General features: G+C 50.8%; 1 protein-coding gene across 1 annotated transcript in view; it reads right to left on the reverse strand.

The window, feature by feature from the left end:
- The window catches only part of CAPN12 (calpain 12), a 40196-nt gene that overhangs the window by 19877 nt on the left and 3566 nt on the right, over positions 1–16753 (reverse strand). Inside the window, exons 3-10 of the mRNA XM_083515864.1 lie at positions 15866–15987; positions 14768–14901; positions 11398–11566; positions 9437–9520; positions 8096–8181; positions 7151–7225; positions 6408–6580; positions 4609–4784 (exon numbers count right to left, since the gene is read on the reverse strand). Coding sequence (XP_083371990.1) covers positions 4609–4784; positions 6408–6580; positions 7151–7225; positions 8096–8181; positions 9437–9520; positions 11398–11566; positions 14768–14901; positions 15866–15987 — 1019 coding nt within the window. The remainder of the gene's footprint in view (positions 1–4608; positions 4785–6407; positions 6581–7150; positions 7226–8095; positions 8182–9436; positions 9521–11397; positions 11567–14767; positions 14902–15865; positions 15988–16753) is intronic.

Consider the following 16753-nt stretch of genomic DNA (forward strand, 5'->3'; position numbering starts at 1 on the left):
TGCTTGGCGCCGATCAGGAAGTGCCTCCACGCCTTGAAAGCTGCATGAATGGCAAGCAGCTCCCTATCCCAGATGGTGTAGTTCTGTTCCGACTTGCTGAGCTTCCTGGAGTAGAACGCCCCCGGCCTCCAGACCCCCTGCAGGTCCTTCTGCAGCAGTACCGCTCCCACTGCTCTATCGGACGCGTCTGTCTCCACCCTCAGCGGTCTGCTGGGGTCGATATGCAGCAGTTGCTCTTCCGACGCGAAGAGACGCTTGAGTGTCTGAAAGGACCGCTCCGCCTGCTCCGTCCAGATGAATTTCTTTTTCTTGGAGCTTAGCGTGTCCGTAATAGCTGCCGTCTGCATCGCGAACCCCTTGATAAACTTGCGATAGAAATTGGCGAATCCGACAAACCTCTGGACCTCTTTCCGGTTGCGCGGGCTCTTCCAATCCAACACCGCACGAACCTTGGCGCTGTCCATGGCTAGCCCCTTGTCCGACAGCTTGTAACCCAAGAAATCCACCTCCGTCGTGTCGAACTGGCACTTCTCCAGTTTGGCGTACAGTCTATGCTGCTGCAGCCTCTTCAGCACCTCCCGAACGTCCTGGTCGTGTGCTTGCTGCGAGTCAGAGAATATCAGGATGTCATCCAGAAAGCAGACGCACTTCTTGTAGAGGAGTCCCGCCAACACGTGATGCATAAAAGCTTGAAAACAGTGAGAACCGTTTTGCAAACCAAACGGCATCACTCTGTATTCGTAGGTGCCCAGAGGCGTGAACATGGCTGTCTTCCACTCATCGCCCTCCCTCATGCGGATGAGATTGTACGCTCCTCGCAGGTCCAACTTGGTGAACACGCGTCCCTTGCGCACCGTCGCCAGCAGGTCGTCAATCCTGGGCATAGGGAAATCGGAGGGCTTGGTCATTCTGTTTAAGAGGCGGTAATCCACGACCAATCTTTTTTGGGGCGTGTCCTTTTTCTTCACAAAGAAAACAGGACTGCCCCCTACTGCGCTGGACTCCCGGATGAAACCGCGCTGCAAATTGTGATCGATGAACTGTTTGAGTTCCTGTAGTTCGTCCTCAGACATGGAATATAGCTTCCCCTTCGGCAGCGTCGCCCCTGGCAGGAGGTCAATCTTGCAGTCATATTGCCTGTGCGGTGGTAGCTTGTCTGCCTCTTTCTCGCAGAAGACCTCCAGAAAGTCCGCGTATTTGTGGGGAACTGCTTGCAACGTTCCCAACTGCAGTTGTGAGTCCTCCTCCTCCCCCTCCTGCCTGGGCAGGATGCAGTGTTCTGCGCAGTAAGAGGAGCCGAAGATCAGCTGTCTCTGGTACCAAGCCAGCGTTGGACTGTGCCTGTCCAGCCAACTCATGCCCAACACAATGGGCGTGTCCGACAGTCGGGTGACATTAAAACTGATGACTTCCCTGTGGTTACCAAGTTGCATCACCATTGGTGGCGTCTGCTTCACCACCTGCCCCCCTAGCAACTCTCTGCCATCCACTGTGACGACTTGCAGGGGCAGAGTGGCAGGCAGCAGCTTTATAGCGTGCTGCTCCACAAAATCCTGTGCTATAAAATCTGCATTGCTTCCAGAATCCACAGAAAGCGGCACTTCGATGGTGACTCCATTGGGTAGCTGGAGAGACGCTGTGAGTTGCACTACTGGTTTGGGTGGGAGGGGGTCCGTGGGTTGCAATATCGCTGGGGACTGCTTCACTGATGCGTCTGGCTGGGCCCCAGTGCCTCTGTCTCCAGCCAGACATCGTCGTTTCCCTGCTGAGCTTCGCTGCATTGCGTGGCCACTTTCACCGTTGCGGAGGCTGCAGTGTGCTTGGAGCTCCTCTGGGGACACTCTTTCGCCAAGTGTTGAGGGCTCTCGCATATGTAACACTTCCTGGTCCCTCTAGGAGGTTTAGTCTTGACTGCTGTCGGTGCAGAGGCTCTGCTAGCTGACTGAGCCCTGGCGCCTCCCACTTCCATAGGTTCCACTCCCCCTCCTGGCGGAGGTGTGGATTGCGCACGCGCTGCTTCCCTTGGAACGAAAGAGAAACTTCTCGCTGCTTCGCGCCCTCCACGTCCTTCATCTCTGCACCATGGACGTTCTTCCAGCCTCACCCCCACAGTCAGCGCCCTTTGGACCACCTCCTGCGTGCTTCGGGGCCTCTCCCCCCTCGCAATTTCATCCTTCACAGCAGAGCTGAGACCCTCCCAGAACAGGTCCCTGACTGGGGGCGAGTCCCGGTCCCATTCCAATGCACTGACCAGCGCAAAAAAGCGGGCGTGGTACTGCCGGACGCTCGCCCTCCCTTGTTTCAGTCCATGAATCTCCCGTCGGGCAAGATCCACATCAATGGTAGACAAAAAACATGCATCCATCGCTTTGATAAAGGCATCTGCACTCTGAAGCGCCGGATCTTTATCCCTCCACAAATTGCGCAGCCACGCTTTCGCATCCCCATGCAAATGGGACAGTATAAACCCCACTTTCTCTTGCTCATCTCTAAAGTCTTTTGCCAGCAGTTGCAGTGCGCACATCACATCTGCTCGAAAGTTGGGGTACTGTTGTAAATTCCCATCGAAGTGAGCCACCAGCCCTCCTGCTCTCCGTGCCAACCCAACCCCCTCCGGTCTGGGTCCTGGCTGCCCATGCTTAACCCATGCTTCAAACCTGGCGTGGAGATCTCGGTAGGCGGCTGCCGCATCCTCCTCCCTTTTCTTGGATGCCAGTACCTCCGCATTCAATTGGGTAACTGCCTGTTGCAGCGCTGAAACTTTCTCTGCTTCCGTCATCTTTGCCAACCGTCGTGAGCTTGCTCCCACACACCGATCCCCTCCTCCAGCTGCTTCTGTCTCCGCTGCGAGGTATCAGGTGTCAGAAGCTTGAGAGACGGGTCTTACTGTCAGGGCTGCCGCCCAGTCCCAGCTCACATAGGACCAAGTCAGCCAGCGTTCAGTTTCAAAGAGTCTTTATTGGATTACAGGTTCCATTTCCAAACTGCAACGTGCAGCCCTACTTCTTCTAGGTCAGAACGACGAAGACCCGTCTGAGTCTCCGCCTCTAGCGCACCAGCTTAATACCCTAGCCTTGCTCCACCTCCTGCGCCTTTCCTTCCGTCTCTGGGTCCTCCTGCCCCCCTGGGTCTCTCCCTTCCTACTCTCTTCTGACGCGGACCCCCCTGACCCTTCCGCCTCCTTGCGGCGGGCTTTGGGACCCGGTTCACTCTCTGGGCTGCTGACTGCGCCAGCTTCCGTTACATTTGAACTTGGCGCGCGCGCCCAACTCTCCACTTTCCTCTTGATCGTTTCCTCGCTCCCCGAGGTGGGCGTGACTACTCCTGACTCATGCCCTCCCTCCTTCTGAAAGTCTCCGGAGCCCGATATCTGGTCCCCTTTCTCCCCGCTGCTCCCGGCTGGGAACGTGGGTCCCGATCTCCAACTGCTGCTTTCTGATCCCTCTCTGGACCCTTCTTCCTGGGGTGTCCCCCTGCTCTCCCCCCTTGCTCTGGCTGCTGGCGCTCCCTTCTGGGAATCCTCGGACTCGCTAGACAGGCTCGGTGATCTCGGGTCGTCATCCCCACTCATCCTTCCTTCGTATTCCTCCCCCTCGCTCTCTGTCTCCTCCCTTCTCTGCGTCTCTGCTCCTGAACCCCTGACACATAGCATATTTTTCTATAGCGTTTTTAAAATCTGTATAGATCCAGCCGGAGTGTGGGGTAGCCACACCCACCACTGGCCCCTGGACAGGTGGCATGGGATGAACAGGGGTCTTGACCAAAAAAAGGTAGACACTCCTGATGTGTATAGGATTATAGCATTGCAACCTTGATTGGTGTTTTTTTTTACTTAGTATCAGTTGCTGCTGATCCTTCTCTAAAAGACACACACACACCCCTACCTCCCCGCCATTTCATTTTTGGATTGTAACTGTCAATGTGTTTAATCACAAGTTGCCCTGAGAGAGTCAATCCACAGAGCGTCAGAAAAGGCAATTGATAAGCTATGATATTACTAACATAGTGGACAGACCACAGCTGGGGGGGGCGGTGGAGTGGAAGAGGGGGCTTATTAGCAGATAACATGGAGAGGAAGGACATAGGAAGCTGCCTTGTACCAGGTCAGACCATGAGTCCAGCTAACCCAGTATTGTCAACACTGGCTGGCAGCAGCTCTCCAGAGTTCCACACAGGGACATTCTCAGCCCTGCCTGGATGTCAGGGACTAAACGTGGGACTTTCTATATGCAAACAGATGCTCTAGAAGCAGATGACCACTGAGCTTGGGGCCGGCCCATTCATGAGGCAGGCGTCCTAGGCAGTGAAATCCAAGGGACGTCACCGCAGAAGCAAGGAGAAGCAGCTGCAGTAGCTGAGCACCTCACTTCCTGGGGGCTCAGGAAAATCACATCAGGCCTCTGCACGATATCAGCAGAAGCTGAAGTGAGGCTTCAGCGGCGCTTAGGGGTGGGCAAGCAGCACCTTCCCATTTCGCCTCAGGCGGCAGAATGGGATGGGCAGCCCCTGTCTAAGCTACCGATTGCTTTTACTTCATCCCCAGGTGGGTCTTCTGGCAAATCTTGTCACCAGACACAATATTTGATCCAGTCAGCCTCATGCGCTCACCTGAAAGATGTCATAGCCTATGCAAAGGAAGCCCTTATTGCTCCTGCGCCGGTCCTTCTGCGTCAAGGAGACAAGGAGGGAGCAGGAGGGATGAGGGAGTTGATCCTGTTGTTTCCTTTGCTTCTCGTCCGGCTCCAGCAGTGAAAGGTGGAACTGGGGGTTCATCCAAAAGGTGTCTGCGCAGCGAGGAAAACAGGTCTAAAGCCACTCAGATAACTCAGGTTTTTGGGCATGTTTGGGGCCTAGGGTTGTGGGAGAAATTGTCTGGGAAACTCCTTGCAGTGAAATTGCCTCTCCTCAAACTTTACTACGCTACTTTGAGGGCCCTCCAGCAGCTACTTAGTTTCTTCCACACCTCACCAGGACATCACCTGCAGAAAGTGCTTTGTGGCTCCACGAACAGCATTGAAGTGCACCAGGTGTGCGCTTTTAACTGCCAGCAGGTGGTGCTATTGCTTCAGCCTGTGGAATGCCCTCCCATCGGATGCCAAGGAGATAAATAACTATACCACTTTTAGAAGGCATCTGAAGGCAGCCCTGAATAGGGAAGATTTTGCTTGATGTTTTATGACGCTTTTATAGTTATTGGAAGCTGCCCAGAGTGGCTGGGTGGGGTACTACTACCACTACTAATAATAGTACAGTGGTGCCTCGCAAGACGAAAAGAATCCGTTCTGTGATTCTCTTCGTCTAGCGGTTTTTTTCGAACTTGCGAAGCAAGCCCGTTGACGGATTAGCGGATTAGCGCTATTAGCGGCTTTTAGAGGCTTTTAGCGGCTTATCTGCTGATCAGATCAGCTGATAAGCGGCTTAGCGCTATTAGCGGCTTTTAGCGGCTTATCTGCTGATTGGATCAGCTGATAAGCGGCTTAGCAGCTTAGAAAAAGGGGGGGAGGGGGGGAAAACCAGCAGGAACTCGCAAGACATTGTCGTCTTGCGAAGCAAGCCCATAGGAGATTCATTTTGCGAAGCACCTCCAAAACGGAAAACTCTTTCGTCTAGCGAGTTTTCCGTCTTGCGAGGCATTCGTCTTGCGGGGCACCACTGTAGTAGTAATTCAAAAATGTTTTAAGAAGCATTCGGAGCTCATCCACGCCTATTGAGATCTTGGCTCTCACCCTCCATATTACTGCAATTTTGGGCTAGGAACCACAAGACATTCCCACTTATCAGAATATAACATGCATTTATTGAATCAGCTACAGTGGATGCTCGGGTTGCGAACGTGATCCGTGCGGGATGCACGTTCGCAACCCGCAGCGTACGCAACCCGCGGCGCTTCTGTGCATCCACAAAGTGTGATTTAGTGCTTCTGCACATGCACAACTGCCAAAACCAAGAAGTAACCCGTTCTGGTACTTCCAGGTTTCAGCGGTCTGCGACCCCAAAAAACACAACCTGAAGCGGCTGTAACCCGAGGTATGACTGTACTCACTTTTAATCTTACCACGAGTAGCACACCACCACGTCCACACAAGCATGCCGTGTTCCCACATTACTCCCTGCCTCATTATCTGCTTGCATTTTCTGCAATGTCCTGAAGGCCATAGGTCTCCCCCAACCTGCCTTTGTTGCATCTGCCCGGGGCGAGGGAAATCTGTGACCCTCTACATGTTGTCCAACTCCCACACTCATCAGTCCTAGCCAGCAAAGCCAAGTCATGGACGGATGATGGGAGTTGCAATCCATCAACCTCTGAAAGGCCAGAGACCCGGCGCCATGCCCAATTAATCTGCTCCCAGCTCAGCCCTGCCAGTGCCACTTCTGTCTACTCCCCTGTCCCAAACTCCAAGGATTACCCCAGGGGTTGAAGGTCCGGTGTCCACCCGCAGTGTGACCTTTGACCCAGCTCCCTTGGAAGCAGTCGCCGCCGTACCAGCCAGAGGGGGAACTCTCCCCTTCTAGCCCATCAGTGCGGAAGTGGCAGATCTCCAAGATATCGAAATGATGTATGAAGTCAGACAGTTGCATCCTAGAGAGAGAGAGAGCAAAACAGGGGGAAGTGTGCAACACCATGGTTTTCCCAGTAGTGATGTATGGAAGTGAGAGCTGGACCATAAAGAAGGCTGATCGCAGAAGAATTGATGCTTTTGAATTCTGGTGCTGGAGGAGACTCTTGAGAGTCCCATGGACTGCAAGAAGATCAAACCTATCCATTCTGAAGGAAATCAGCCCTGAGTGCTCACTGGAAGGACAGATCCTGAAGCTGAGGCTCCAAGACTTTGGCCACCTCATGAGAAGAGAAGACTCCCTGGAAAAGACCCTGATGTTGGGAAAGATGGAGGGCACAAGGAGAAGGGGACGACAGAGGACAAGATGGTTGGACAGTGTTCTCGAAGCTACCACCGTGAGTTTGACCAAACTCTGGTCCAGGGGGTCACGAAGAGGCAGATACGACTAAACGACTAAACAACAACAAAATACTGGGGCAAGGGTTAACACTGACTGTTCTCTGACTACGGTGGTCCCACCCTTTTAAACACTCCCTTGAAGAACTCCACACCGCAAAAGAAGAGGTAAGATCTGGGGCTCTGTTTCTTACCAAAATTCCCCATCTTCTTGTTTCACACGCAGCTGCTCCCGGAGTCCAGGGTCCACGTAGCTCCAAAGCGGTGAGCTAGGGCAGAAAAACATGGGCATTCACAAACGTACGTCAGTGGAGAGCTTCATAGTCAAAAGTTGGGTTGGATCTACACTGAGCTGTATAACGTTACAGAAACGATATTATATATATTGTTCTAAAACGTCACAGGTCATACTTCCAAATTAAAATGTTTTTTCTTACCTTATCGTTCCGCCCCCTACCCCCCACCGGTCCAAACTCTGCTGGTTTCTCTGCAGCGCCCTCTGGTGTCGCATTTTAATAACAATTTAAGAATGTTAAGAGCAACGCGTTTTGAAAACCATTCTTTAACCCTTTTTTAACGTTATAAACCGTGAGTGTAGATACGTCCCTGGTTAGCAAAGGTGGCCACCATCAACGCTGTGCAGTTTAAAAGCACATTTAACACACATCCAAAGCATGTGGCTTCCCCCTCAATGATTCCTGGGAAGTGCTGAGGATTCTGGAAACTGCAGCTTCGTTAGGGGTAAGCTGTCGTTACCAAGATTTGGGGGGGGGGGAATGAAAAGGTCTTGAAGGGACACCTCAAAGTGAAAAGGCGAGGACAATTGCCAAATCTTTGCTGGAAGAGGGCCAGTCACACTAAGTTCCTGACTCCCATTGTGGACCTGCTTAAGTCTTTTTAACATTAAAACACTCTGGGACGTGAAATGATTACGGGACTTGCCCTGGAAATGGAGGCTGTGGACATGAAACTCAAGAGATCACACAGCTAGCTATCAAGAGACCCACATATATCCATCATCCCAGGCACCCCCCAAATTTTGCAAGGCAGTATAATGTGATCGCTTGCTCAGAATGCCTCTCCTGGTATTGTGCCCTCTGCCTCTCGTCCTGCCCCCAAGAGCCTGCAGGCAAACTCACGTGTCGCTCCAGCTGCCGTTCCACTCGACCCTGCCCCATGGATTCCGTAATCGCAACAGCTTCACCCTCTGGCCCCCCACATGGACCTAAGAATGAGCAAAATAAATAGCAGGTGGTCCCTGTTTTATGGCAGAGAACAGCCAGCAGGGACATTTTTTACGCAGAGACCCCAAAGTCATGCAAAGACCAGGGGGCACTGCCAGGTGCTTAAAAGAACTGAGGCACGGGACACAAATTTACACGCAGTTTGCACATTTTGCTATTGCATTCGTATCCTTCTTTTCCTCCAGGAAGCTCAAGGCAGTGTAGGTCGTTCGTCTCCTCCCATTTTACAATCCTCACAACAAGCCTGCGAAGTAGGTTAAAAATGATCGGCAGGGACTGTCCTAAGGTTGCCCAGCAAGCTTCATGGCTGGGTAGAGACTTGAACCCAGGTCTTCCGGACCCTAGTCAGGTACTCTAACCACTTTGCCACACTGGCTGTCCATTGGCCCATGCCAATTCAGATAGATAGATAGATAGATAGATAGATAGATAGATAGTAAAAGTAAAGGTATAGGTAAAGGTACCCCCTGACCATTAGGTTCAGTTGCAGATGACTCTGGGGTTGCGGCGCTCATCTTGCTTTACTGGCCAAGAGAGCCAGCGTACAGCTTCTGGGTCATGTGGCCAGCATGACTGAGCCGCTTCTGGCGAACCAGAGCAGCACACGGAAACGCCGTTTACCTTCCCGCCGGAGTGGTACCTATTTATCTACTTGCACTTTGATGTGCTTTTGAACTGCTAGGCTGGCAGGAGCAAAGGGAGCTCACCCCATCGCGTGGATACGAACCGCCGACCTTCTGATCGGCAAGTCCTAGGCTCTGTGGTTTAACCCACAGCGCCACCCACGTCCCAGATAGATAGATAGATATAAATTCAGGCCAATTATGAAATGAAAAGCTGCCCTGTAAGAAAAGCTCTTCTAACAACAGCAGCAGCAGCAGCGGGAAAGGAGAAAGGAGGGAGGCGATCCACACTGGTACAAAATATCTCAGCCTTTAGAAGAAGAAGAAGAAGAGTTTGGATTTGATATCCCGCCTTTCACTCCCCTTCAGGAGTCTCAAAGCGGCTAACATTCTCCTTTCCCTTCCTCCCCCACAACAAACACTCTGTGAGGTGAGTGGGGCTGAGAGACTTCACAGAAGTGTGACTGGCCCAAGGTCACCCAGCAGCTGCATGTGGAGGAGCGGGGAATCGAACCCGGTTTCCCAGATTACGTGACTACCGCTCTTAACCACTACACCACACTAGCCTTCAATGCCCCTGGAAGAGGCTGATCTGGAATCTGCCAAGGCATACCTTGCGGAATCCGGTGATGGAATAGGCGTGTCCTTTCAGCAGTTTCTCTGGGGTTTCTAGTTCAGTCTCCTCAGGACCACTTGCCTGAAGAAAATCAGGATGGACAGCACAGTCAGACCCACACCATCACCCAGAACAATTGGGTGACTAACTCCTTCCCACCCCCCCACCCCCCAATTTGTCAATAGCCTTGAATATGTCTCTGAATACCAGTTGGTAAGATTCACAAGTGAGGAAAAGGTTGTGGCACTCGGGTCCTGCTTGAAAGTATCCCATAAGCATCTGGTAGGTCACTGTGAGAACAGGATGCCAGACTAGATCCCCTTCGGCCTGATCCTGCAGGTCTCTCCCTAGAGTTACGAGTTTGTGGGTGCCAGACTCCTAGATCTGGTAAGAGTTAGAATTTAATGAAGGCTTGGGGTGTTCGGCTGAGTGCTAGATAATAATAATAATAATAATAATAATAATAATAATAATAATAATTTATTATTATTTATACCCCGCCCATCTGGCTGGGCTTCCCCAGCCACTCTGGGCGGCTTCCAAAAGAATATTAAAATACTATAATACAGCAAACATTAAAAGCTTCCCAAAACAGGGCTGCCTTCAGATGTCTTCTAAAAGCCTGGTAGTTGTTGTTCTCTTTCACATCTGGTGGGAGGGAGTTCCACAGGGAGGGCGCCACTACCGAGAAGGCCCTCTGCCTGGTTCCCTGTAACTTGGCTTCTCGCAGTGAGGGAACTGCCAGAAGGCCCTCGGTGCTGGACCTCAGTGTCTGGGCAGAACGATGGGGGTGGAGACGCTCCTTCAGGTATACTGGACCAAGGCCGTTTAGGGCTTGAAAGGTCAGCACCAACACTTTGAATTGTGCTTGGAAACGTACTGGGAGCCAATGTAAGTCTTTCAAGACCGGTGTTATGTGGTCTCTGCGGCCGCTCCCAGTCACCAGTCTAGCTGCCGCGTTCTGGATTAGTTGTAGTTTCCGGGTCACCTTCAAAGGTAGCCCCACGTAGAGCGCATTGCAGTAATCCAAGCGGGAGATAACCAAAGCATGCACCACTCTGGCGAGGCAGTCCGCAGGCAGATAGGGTCTCATCCTGCGTACCAGATGGAGCTGGTAAACAGCTGCCCTAGACACAGAATTGACCTGTGCCTCCGTGGACAGCTGTGAGTCCAAAATGACTCCCAGGCTGCGCACCTGGTCCTTCAGGGGCACAATTACCCCATTCAGGACCAGGGAATCCTCCACACCTGCCCACCTCCTGTCCCCCAAAAACAGTACTTCTGTCTTGTCAGGATTCAACCTCAATCTGTTAGCCGCCATCCAACCTCCAACCGCCTCCAGGCACTCACTTCGAACTCCTGGATTCAGCAAGTGTTAAAAGGCTAGACTCCAGGGTGACAGGCCATTAAGAGAACAAAGGATTAAAGGACTGGGGGGGGCCTCCCTCAACAGATAAAGCCAGAGGTTAGAGCAGAGAGGTTAGGAGAGATGTGACATTGAAGGAAACCAAGAGGGAACATGGCATTAGAGAGCAATATTTTATGCCTGCTTGGATCTAAGGAAGCTCCTGCAGCCAATAGGAAGCCGTGGAAGCCCTGTTGGACGTTCGGCTTCCAAAAATAGTTCGCGAACCGAAACACTCACTTCCGGGTTTGCGGCATTCGGGAGCCAAAACATTCGAGAACTAAGCTGTTCGGAAACCAAGGTACGACTGTATTTAAAACTTTCAGTCCCCACTCCCGATGTTTTTGGACCTGAACTTTCACCAATCAAGATTGAGAGCTAGTATTGGGTGCTGGGTCTGGCTCAAGAGAGGTTTGGGGGTCTCAGCTGACCCACAGCTTGGTTTCGCCACTGAAGCCGCTGAGAAGATATTGCCAGGGATTTGGGGAGATGGGTGTGCCGATGACACTAAGCACTGCAACCCCCTTAAATGAGTGCCCCCCCCTGCACCTACCATAATGCTCGCTCCCATCATAGAGCGCCTCTTCAGCGCCTCTCGAATGATCTTGAAAAGCTCTGGGTTAGGTGTTTTTAGCAGAAAGATGGTCCCAACTCCGCCAGTGAAGTCCACAAAGGCTTCATTCATCATTCCCAGACTTATACCCTCGTAGGAGCCATTCAGCCTTTGCAGGAAGGAAAAGGCGGGAGTAAAAATACAGATTGAAGAGCAGAAGAATGAACACAGGAATCTGCCTTGCACTAAATTAGACCATTTTTCTCTTAAGAAAAAGATGCAATTGTCTTCTCTGTACATCCAAGGCAGCGATCTACTCAATGCCACACGTTTTTCGGTCCCGAGACAACCTCCAACATTCCTCAGATGAAAATGGAGGCATTCTGTTCTACTTCGGTGTGGGTGTGTGCCCCCCAACCTCGTGCCCCATATATAGACACACTGCCCATGGAATATGGGGAAAGGGTGGGGCTGGCAGAGTTGCCCCAACAGCTGTTACCAAGAGGAGTGTGCAACAATACAGTGCCGGCAAAATGCCTTGGTAAAATTGTGAGGCTTCCATCAACCCGCCTTGGGCGTCAGAGGAGGCACCTGCGCCAGATGTTTACAAGGCAGCCTTTCTGTGCCAGCAGCGTAGTCTCTATGGTTGGCAGATGTGACCTCCAAAAGGCCCCTGTGCACCATCGCAAGGCAGGCCCCCTCATGCCGCTCCTGCTGCCGCCATCACCATTGAGTGGATGCGTTGAGTGGTACCTTCTGGCAGAGCTGGGGGGGCAGCAGAGGTTGGCACCCGGACCCCTCTCCTCCCCTCCCCACGGGTCCCACTGCGCCACCATGGGAGGCTGGGTCACTGTCTCCTCTCTCCCTGCTCCTGCTCTTCCCTGCTTTCAGTGTTGCATCCTGAGAAGCTGCAGTGGCTTAAGGGTTTCGCAACAGCCCCAACACTTTCAGGACAGTTGGAGACTATGGAATGACAACTCTTTGTACAGTGGTACCTCTGGATGCAAAAACGTTCAACCTGAAGCAACTTTAACCCGAGGTATGACTGTACAGTGGTGCCCCGCAAGACGAATTCCTCGCAAGACGGAAAACTCGTTAGACGAAAGAGTTTTCCATTTTGGAGGTGCTTCGCAAAACGAATCTCCTATGGGCTTGCTTCGCAAGACGACAATGTCTTGCGAGTTCCTGCTGTTTTTTTTTCTCCCCCCCTTTTTTCTAAGCCGCTAAGTGATCAGATCAGCAGATAAGCCGCTAAAAGCCTCTAAAAGCCGCTAATAGCACTAATCCGCTAATCCTTCAATGGGCTTGCTTCGCAAGACGGAAAAAACCGCAAGACGAAGAGAATCACAGAACGGATTCTTTTCGTCTTGCGAGGCACCACTGTATTTAGATTTTTAAAGTTGGTTAGATGAGGGTCTAGCTTAAGGCTGGGCGATATGTTGATATGTCGTCCAAAACTGGTTTGAATTCCATATTGTGAGATCGGTTTCAAAAATTTTGCCTGGGCCATATATTGAGAATCGTGTGTGTGTGTGTGTGTGTGTGTGTGTGTTTGCTATGCAAAAATCACAATGCGGGGGAAACTGTGAAGTCAGCCAATGCCTCTACATAGCTCCATCCTTATTTCAGACATTGTGATATATCGGTATATGATATACCGAGCTATAGCTTAGGACTCCACTCTCTTGGGGGCCCCCCAAAAAACTAAAGAAAAAACACACACCTGGATGTACGTTTCCAAAATACAAGATAAAATAACACCTACATACAGTAACAGTGTTTTGTGTTGTGTATGGACCTAGTAGGTCCATAAATTACCATATAGCATATATTGAACACAAAAAAACAGCGGCAATTTGTTGTTGACAAAGGACAGCTGGACATATAAAGGGCCCCATTACCTTCAGTAGCTTAGGGCCTCATCAAATCTAAATCCGGGCCTGGGTATATCACCGTGTTTAGCCAGCCATATATCACGAAGTTGAAAACCAGATATTGCCCAGCCCTAGTCTAGTTAAAGGTGGGGAACCTGTGGACCTATGGGTATTGCTTGACTACAACTCTCATCAGCTGTAGAGAGTTATGGCTGTGCTGTCAAAGGCTAGTGAGAAAGGGAGCTTGCCAACACCTGGAGGACCCTCATTGCTGCTCCACCGGATGTTGTTGGACTCCAGGACCCATCAGCCCGGGCAGTGTGGCCAATGCAGAGGGGTAATGGGAACTGTAGTCCGACAACAGCTGGAAGGCCTCAACTGTCATGGACTGGCCAAATGCAGAGGAGTGGTGGAAGGCACCAGCTGGGGAACCCCCAAGAAAAGAAGACTCAGAGCCAGGGGATTGGTGGTGGGATGACAATGAGTGGTCAGAGGGAGAAGAGGGAGAAGACTGGGAGGAGGTGTCGGAAGCTGAAGAGACAGGGCTTAGTGAGCAGGGAGAGTCTGGGGCAGAGAGCAGTCCAGAATCAGAGGCAGAAGCAGAGGCTGGAGAGGAGGGGGGCCAAGAGGCAGCTGAACCATAGCTGTCAACTTACAGATTTGAAAATAAGGGGCCAGCAGCCTCGAAAATAAGGGATCAGCAGCCAAAATAATGGATTTTCCGAACACAGGTATGTTCAACTTCTGAGCCCCTCCGAGCCAAAGGTAGAAAGCCCAGCCATCAGCCAAACGAAGCCTCAAGCGGTGGTTCCCACAGAGCAGCAACCCGGCAAAGGGGATGCAGCAAGGAAAACCACCGTCACCTCTCCGCTGGGAAGCGCTGAGCAAAGGCGAGTCCCCAGGCAATGAGGCCCATTTGATCGGCACAAGGCATGCAAGCTCCACCCCCTGTCGTTCTTAGACTCCTTATTGGGTGAGCAACGCAGCCAAGCAACACAGTTGGAGCCTCCCTCCTCCCTGGCCGGCAGGGAGGGAGGGAGAGGAGCTGCTTCCTTTGAAACCCGGGAAATTTAAGGGACATCATCAATAAGGGACAGCAGTGGGACACAGCGCTGGGATAAGGGACTGTCCCGCCAAATAAGGGACAGTTGACAGCTATGAGCTGAAGAATCCAGGGAGTCTCCCCCTTCTGCTGCGATCAGCTCCCTTCCCCCCATCTCTTGGAACACACAGAGAAATGAAAAAGGAAGAGCAGAGATTGGTTGTGCACAGACGCAGTCTGCAACTGCTTGGTAAAAGCCCTGCAGGGGAGGGTTCTTAGGCTATCCTTGTAGCTGCTGCATTTGGGCAAAACCTACGAGCTGCTGGGGTCACCAGGCCTGCGCTGTCTTAGTTTCTTGAATCAATAGTTGACTTTATCGCTGACCTATGCTTGACTCTGGCTCCCGACAACGCCCAAATTAAACAGTGAATTAAGTAACTGGTGTTCCACTCACTTGGCGTAGGCTTTCTCCAACAAAGGCATCCAGAACTCATCCTTCTCCTCTGAGTGCACGAAAATCAACTTTCCATTCACAGTGGGCAGAAAGTCATCCACCACGACATCTACCCACTGCCCATACTGCCAGAACTAGGAAGCGGTTGGGTGGGAGGGAAATGAATGAGAATGAGATGCTTTTGATTAGGAGAACCTCTGTTCTTTGCCTGCCCTCCAGATGTTGTTGGACTACAACTCCCATCAGTCACAGTCAGCATAGCCAATGGTCAAGGATGATGGATGTTGTAATAACAGCGGTGCTGATTGCAAGGTAACAAAACCGGCTGGCTATGAAAATGGATTAAAACTAGTAGAAGATTGAGAAGGTGATCAAAGAAGAAGAATGAAGCAGTAACACCAGGAATTTAATGGACTTGCAATGAAGGGACACGGGTGGCGCTGTGGGTTAAACCACAGAGCCTAGGACTTCCCAATCAGAAGGTCGTGGTTCGAATCCCCACGACGGGGTGAGCTCCCGTTGCTCGGTCCCTGTTCCTGTCAACCTAGAAGTTCGAAAGCACGAAGTGCAAGTAGATAAATAGGTACCACTCTGGTGGGAAGGTAAACGGCGTTTCCGTGCACTGCTCTGGTTCGCCACATGACCCGGAAGCTGTACGCCGGCTCCCTCGGCCAATAAAGCGAGATGAGCGCCGCAACCCCAGAGTCAGTCACAACTGGACCTAATGGTCAGGGGTCCCTTTACCTTGCAACGGGAGTGGGAAACCTAATTATTAAATTTAAATAATTTAAATAATTTGGGTGCATTTGTTAAAGTTCAAAAACTAATAAAAATTAATTATTTTTTATTAATTAATTATTTTTTTAAAAAAGGATTATGGGTATTGTAGTCAAATGAAACCTGGAGGGCCACGGCAGCTGGTTAGATTCGAAAGCCTCCAGGATTCCATTCTGACGCTGTAAATTCTGCAATCCCTGCACCTTTGTGCTGGGAAATGGCTTCATTTTCACCCAGCAAAGTACAAGGGTAGCAGTGATGGGAAGAAGCTTTGACCAGGGACCTGACCGGACCTCCTGGAGGGGATGTAATGAAAGTCACCTGGAAGTGGAAGATGCCAGCATAGTCTGCAGTCTCAAAACTTTGATTCTGTGGTACCACCCTGTGCAGGAGATGTGGGTACAACGTGAGGGATGCTGCTGCTGCCAGGAACCAGCAGTCGCCTGTCAGAGGTAGAAAGAAGATGGTTGCTATTTATTTATTTCTACACTGTTTGAAAGACCAAATGCTCCAGAAAATAGATGCACAACTTCTCAGGATTCTATAGAAGGCAGCATCCACACCAGCTTAATTTAATGAGGATGACACAGAGATCAGGACAAGTTCGTACATTGAGTACGATGTACGGTACATTCTGCGAAGAATTCCAGAAACTGCAGCTCAGCCCCTCACAGAACTACAGTTCCCAGGATTCTTGGGGGAGCCATGTGCTTTAAAGTTATGGTGTGTGTGTAGCCCTGGGAACACCTGCCTGTTTCTTCTACAAGCAAGGAATTCAACTGCTTATCTGAATTAGGAACAGAAGAGAAATTTGGTTTAATGTGCATCATTCCCATGACCCCAAATACCTTCAGAATTCGTAGTTCTCTGAATTTTGCGAGAATGGAAAGTGTGCACAAAAATGAATAGCTTCAGGAGGGGGAAATGGCTTGCAAAAACGTGTATACTGGGCAAAATTCCATATAAAAATATACAGGAGGAGAAATGAACACTAAAATTGTGACAATTTTTTTCGCGAGGAATTTCCAAAATAAATAAATCACTAGCCGATGCAGAAATGTGGCAAACTGAATTTAAGATGATAAAAATGCAAAACAGAGAGAAGCCACAATGGAAAGATTTGTCCATTCCTAATATGAATTATTTGATTTTATGGATTCTGTTCAACATAATGTGGGGCTTCTTGGTGTAGAAATTTTTGTGGATTAT

The sequence above is a fragment of the Podarcis liolepis genome, assembly GCF_965112155.1.
Source record: "Podarcis liolepis genome assembly, chromosome: 7".
In the NCBI taxonomy this organism is placed as follows: Eukaryota; Metazoa; Chordata; class Lepidosauria; order Squamata; family Lacertidae; genus Podarcis; species Podarcis liolepis.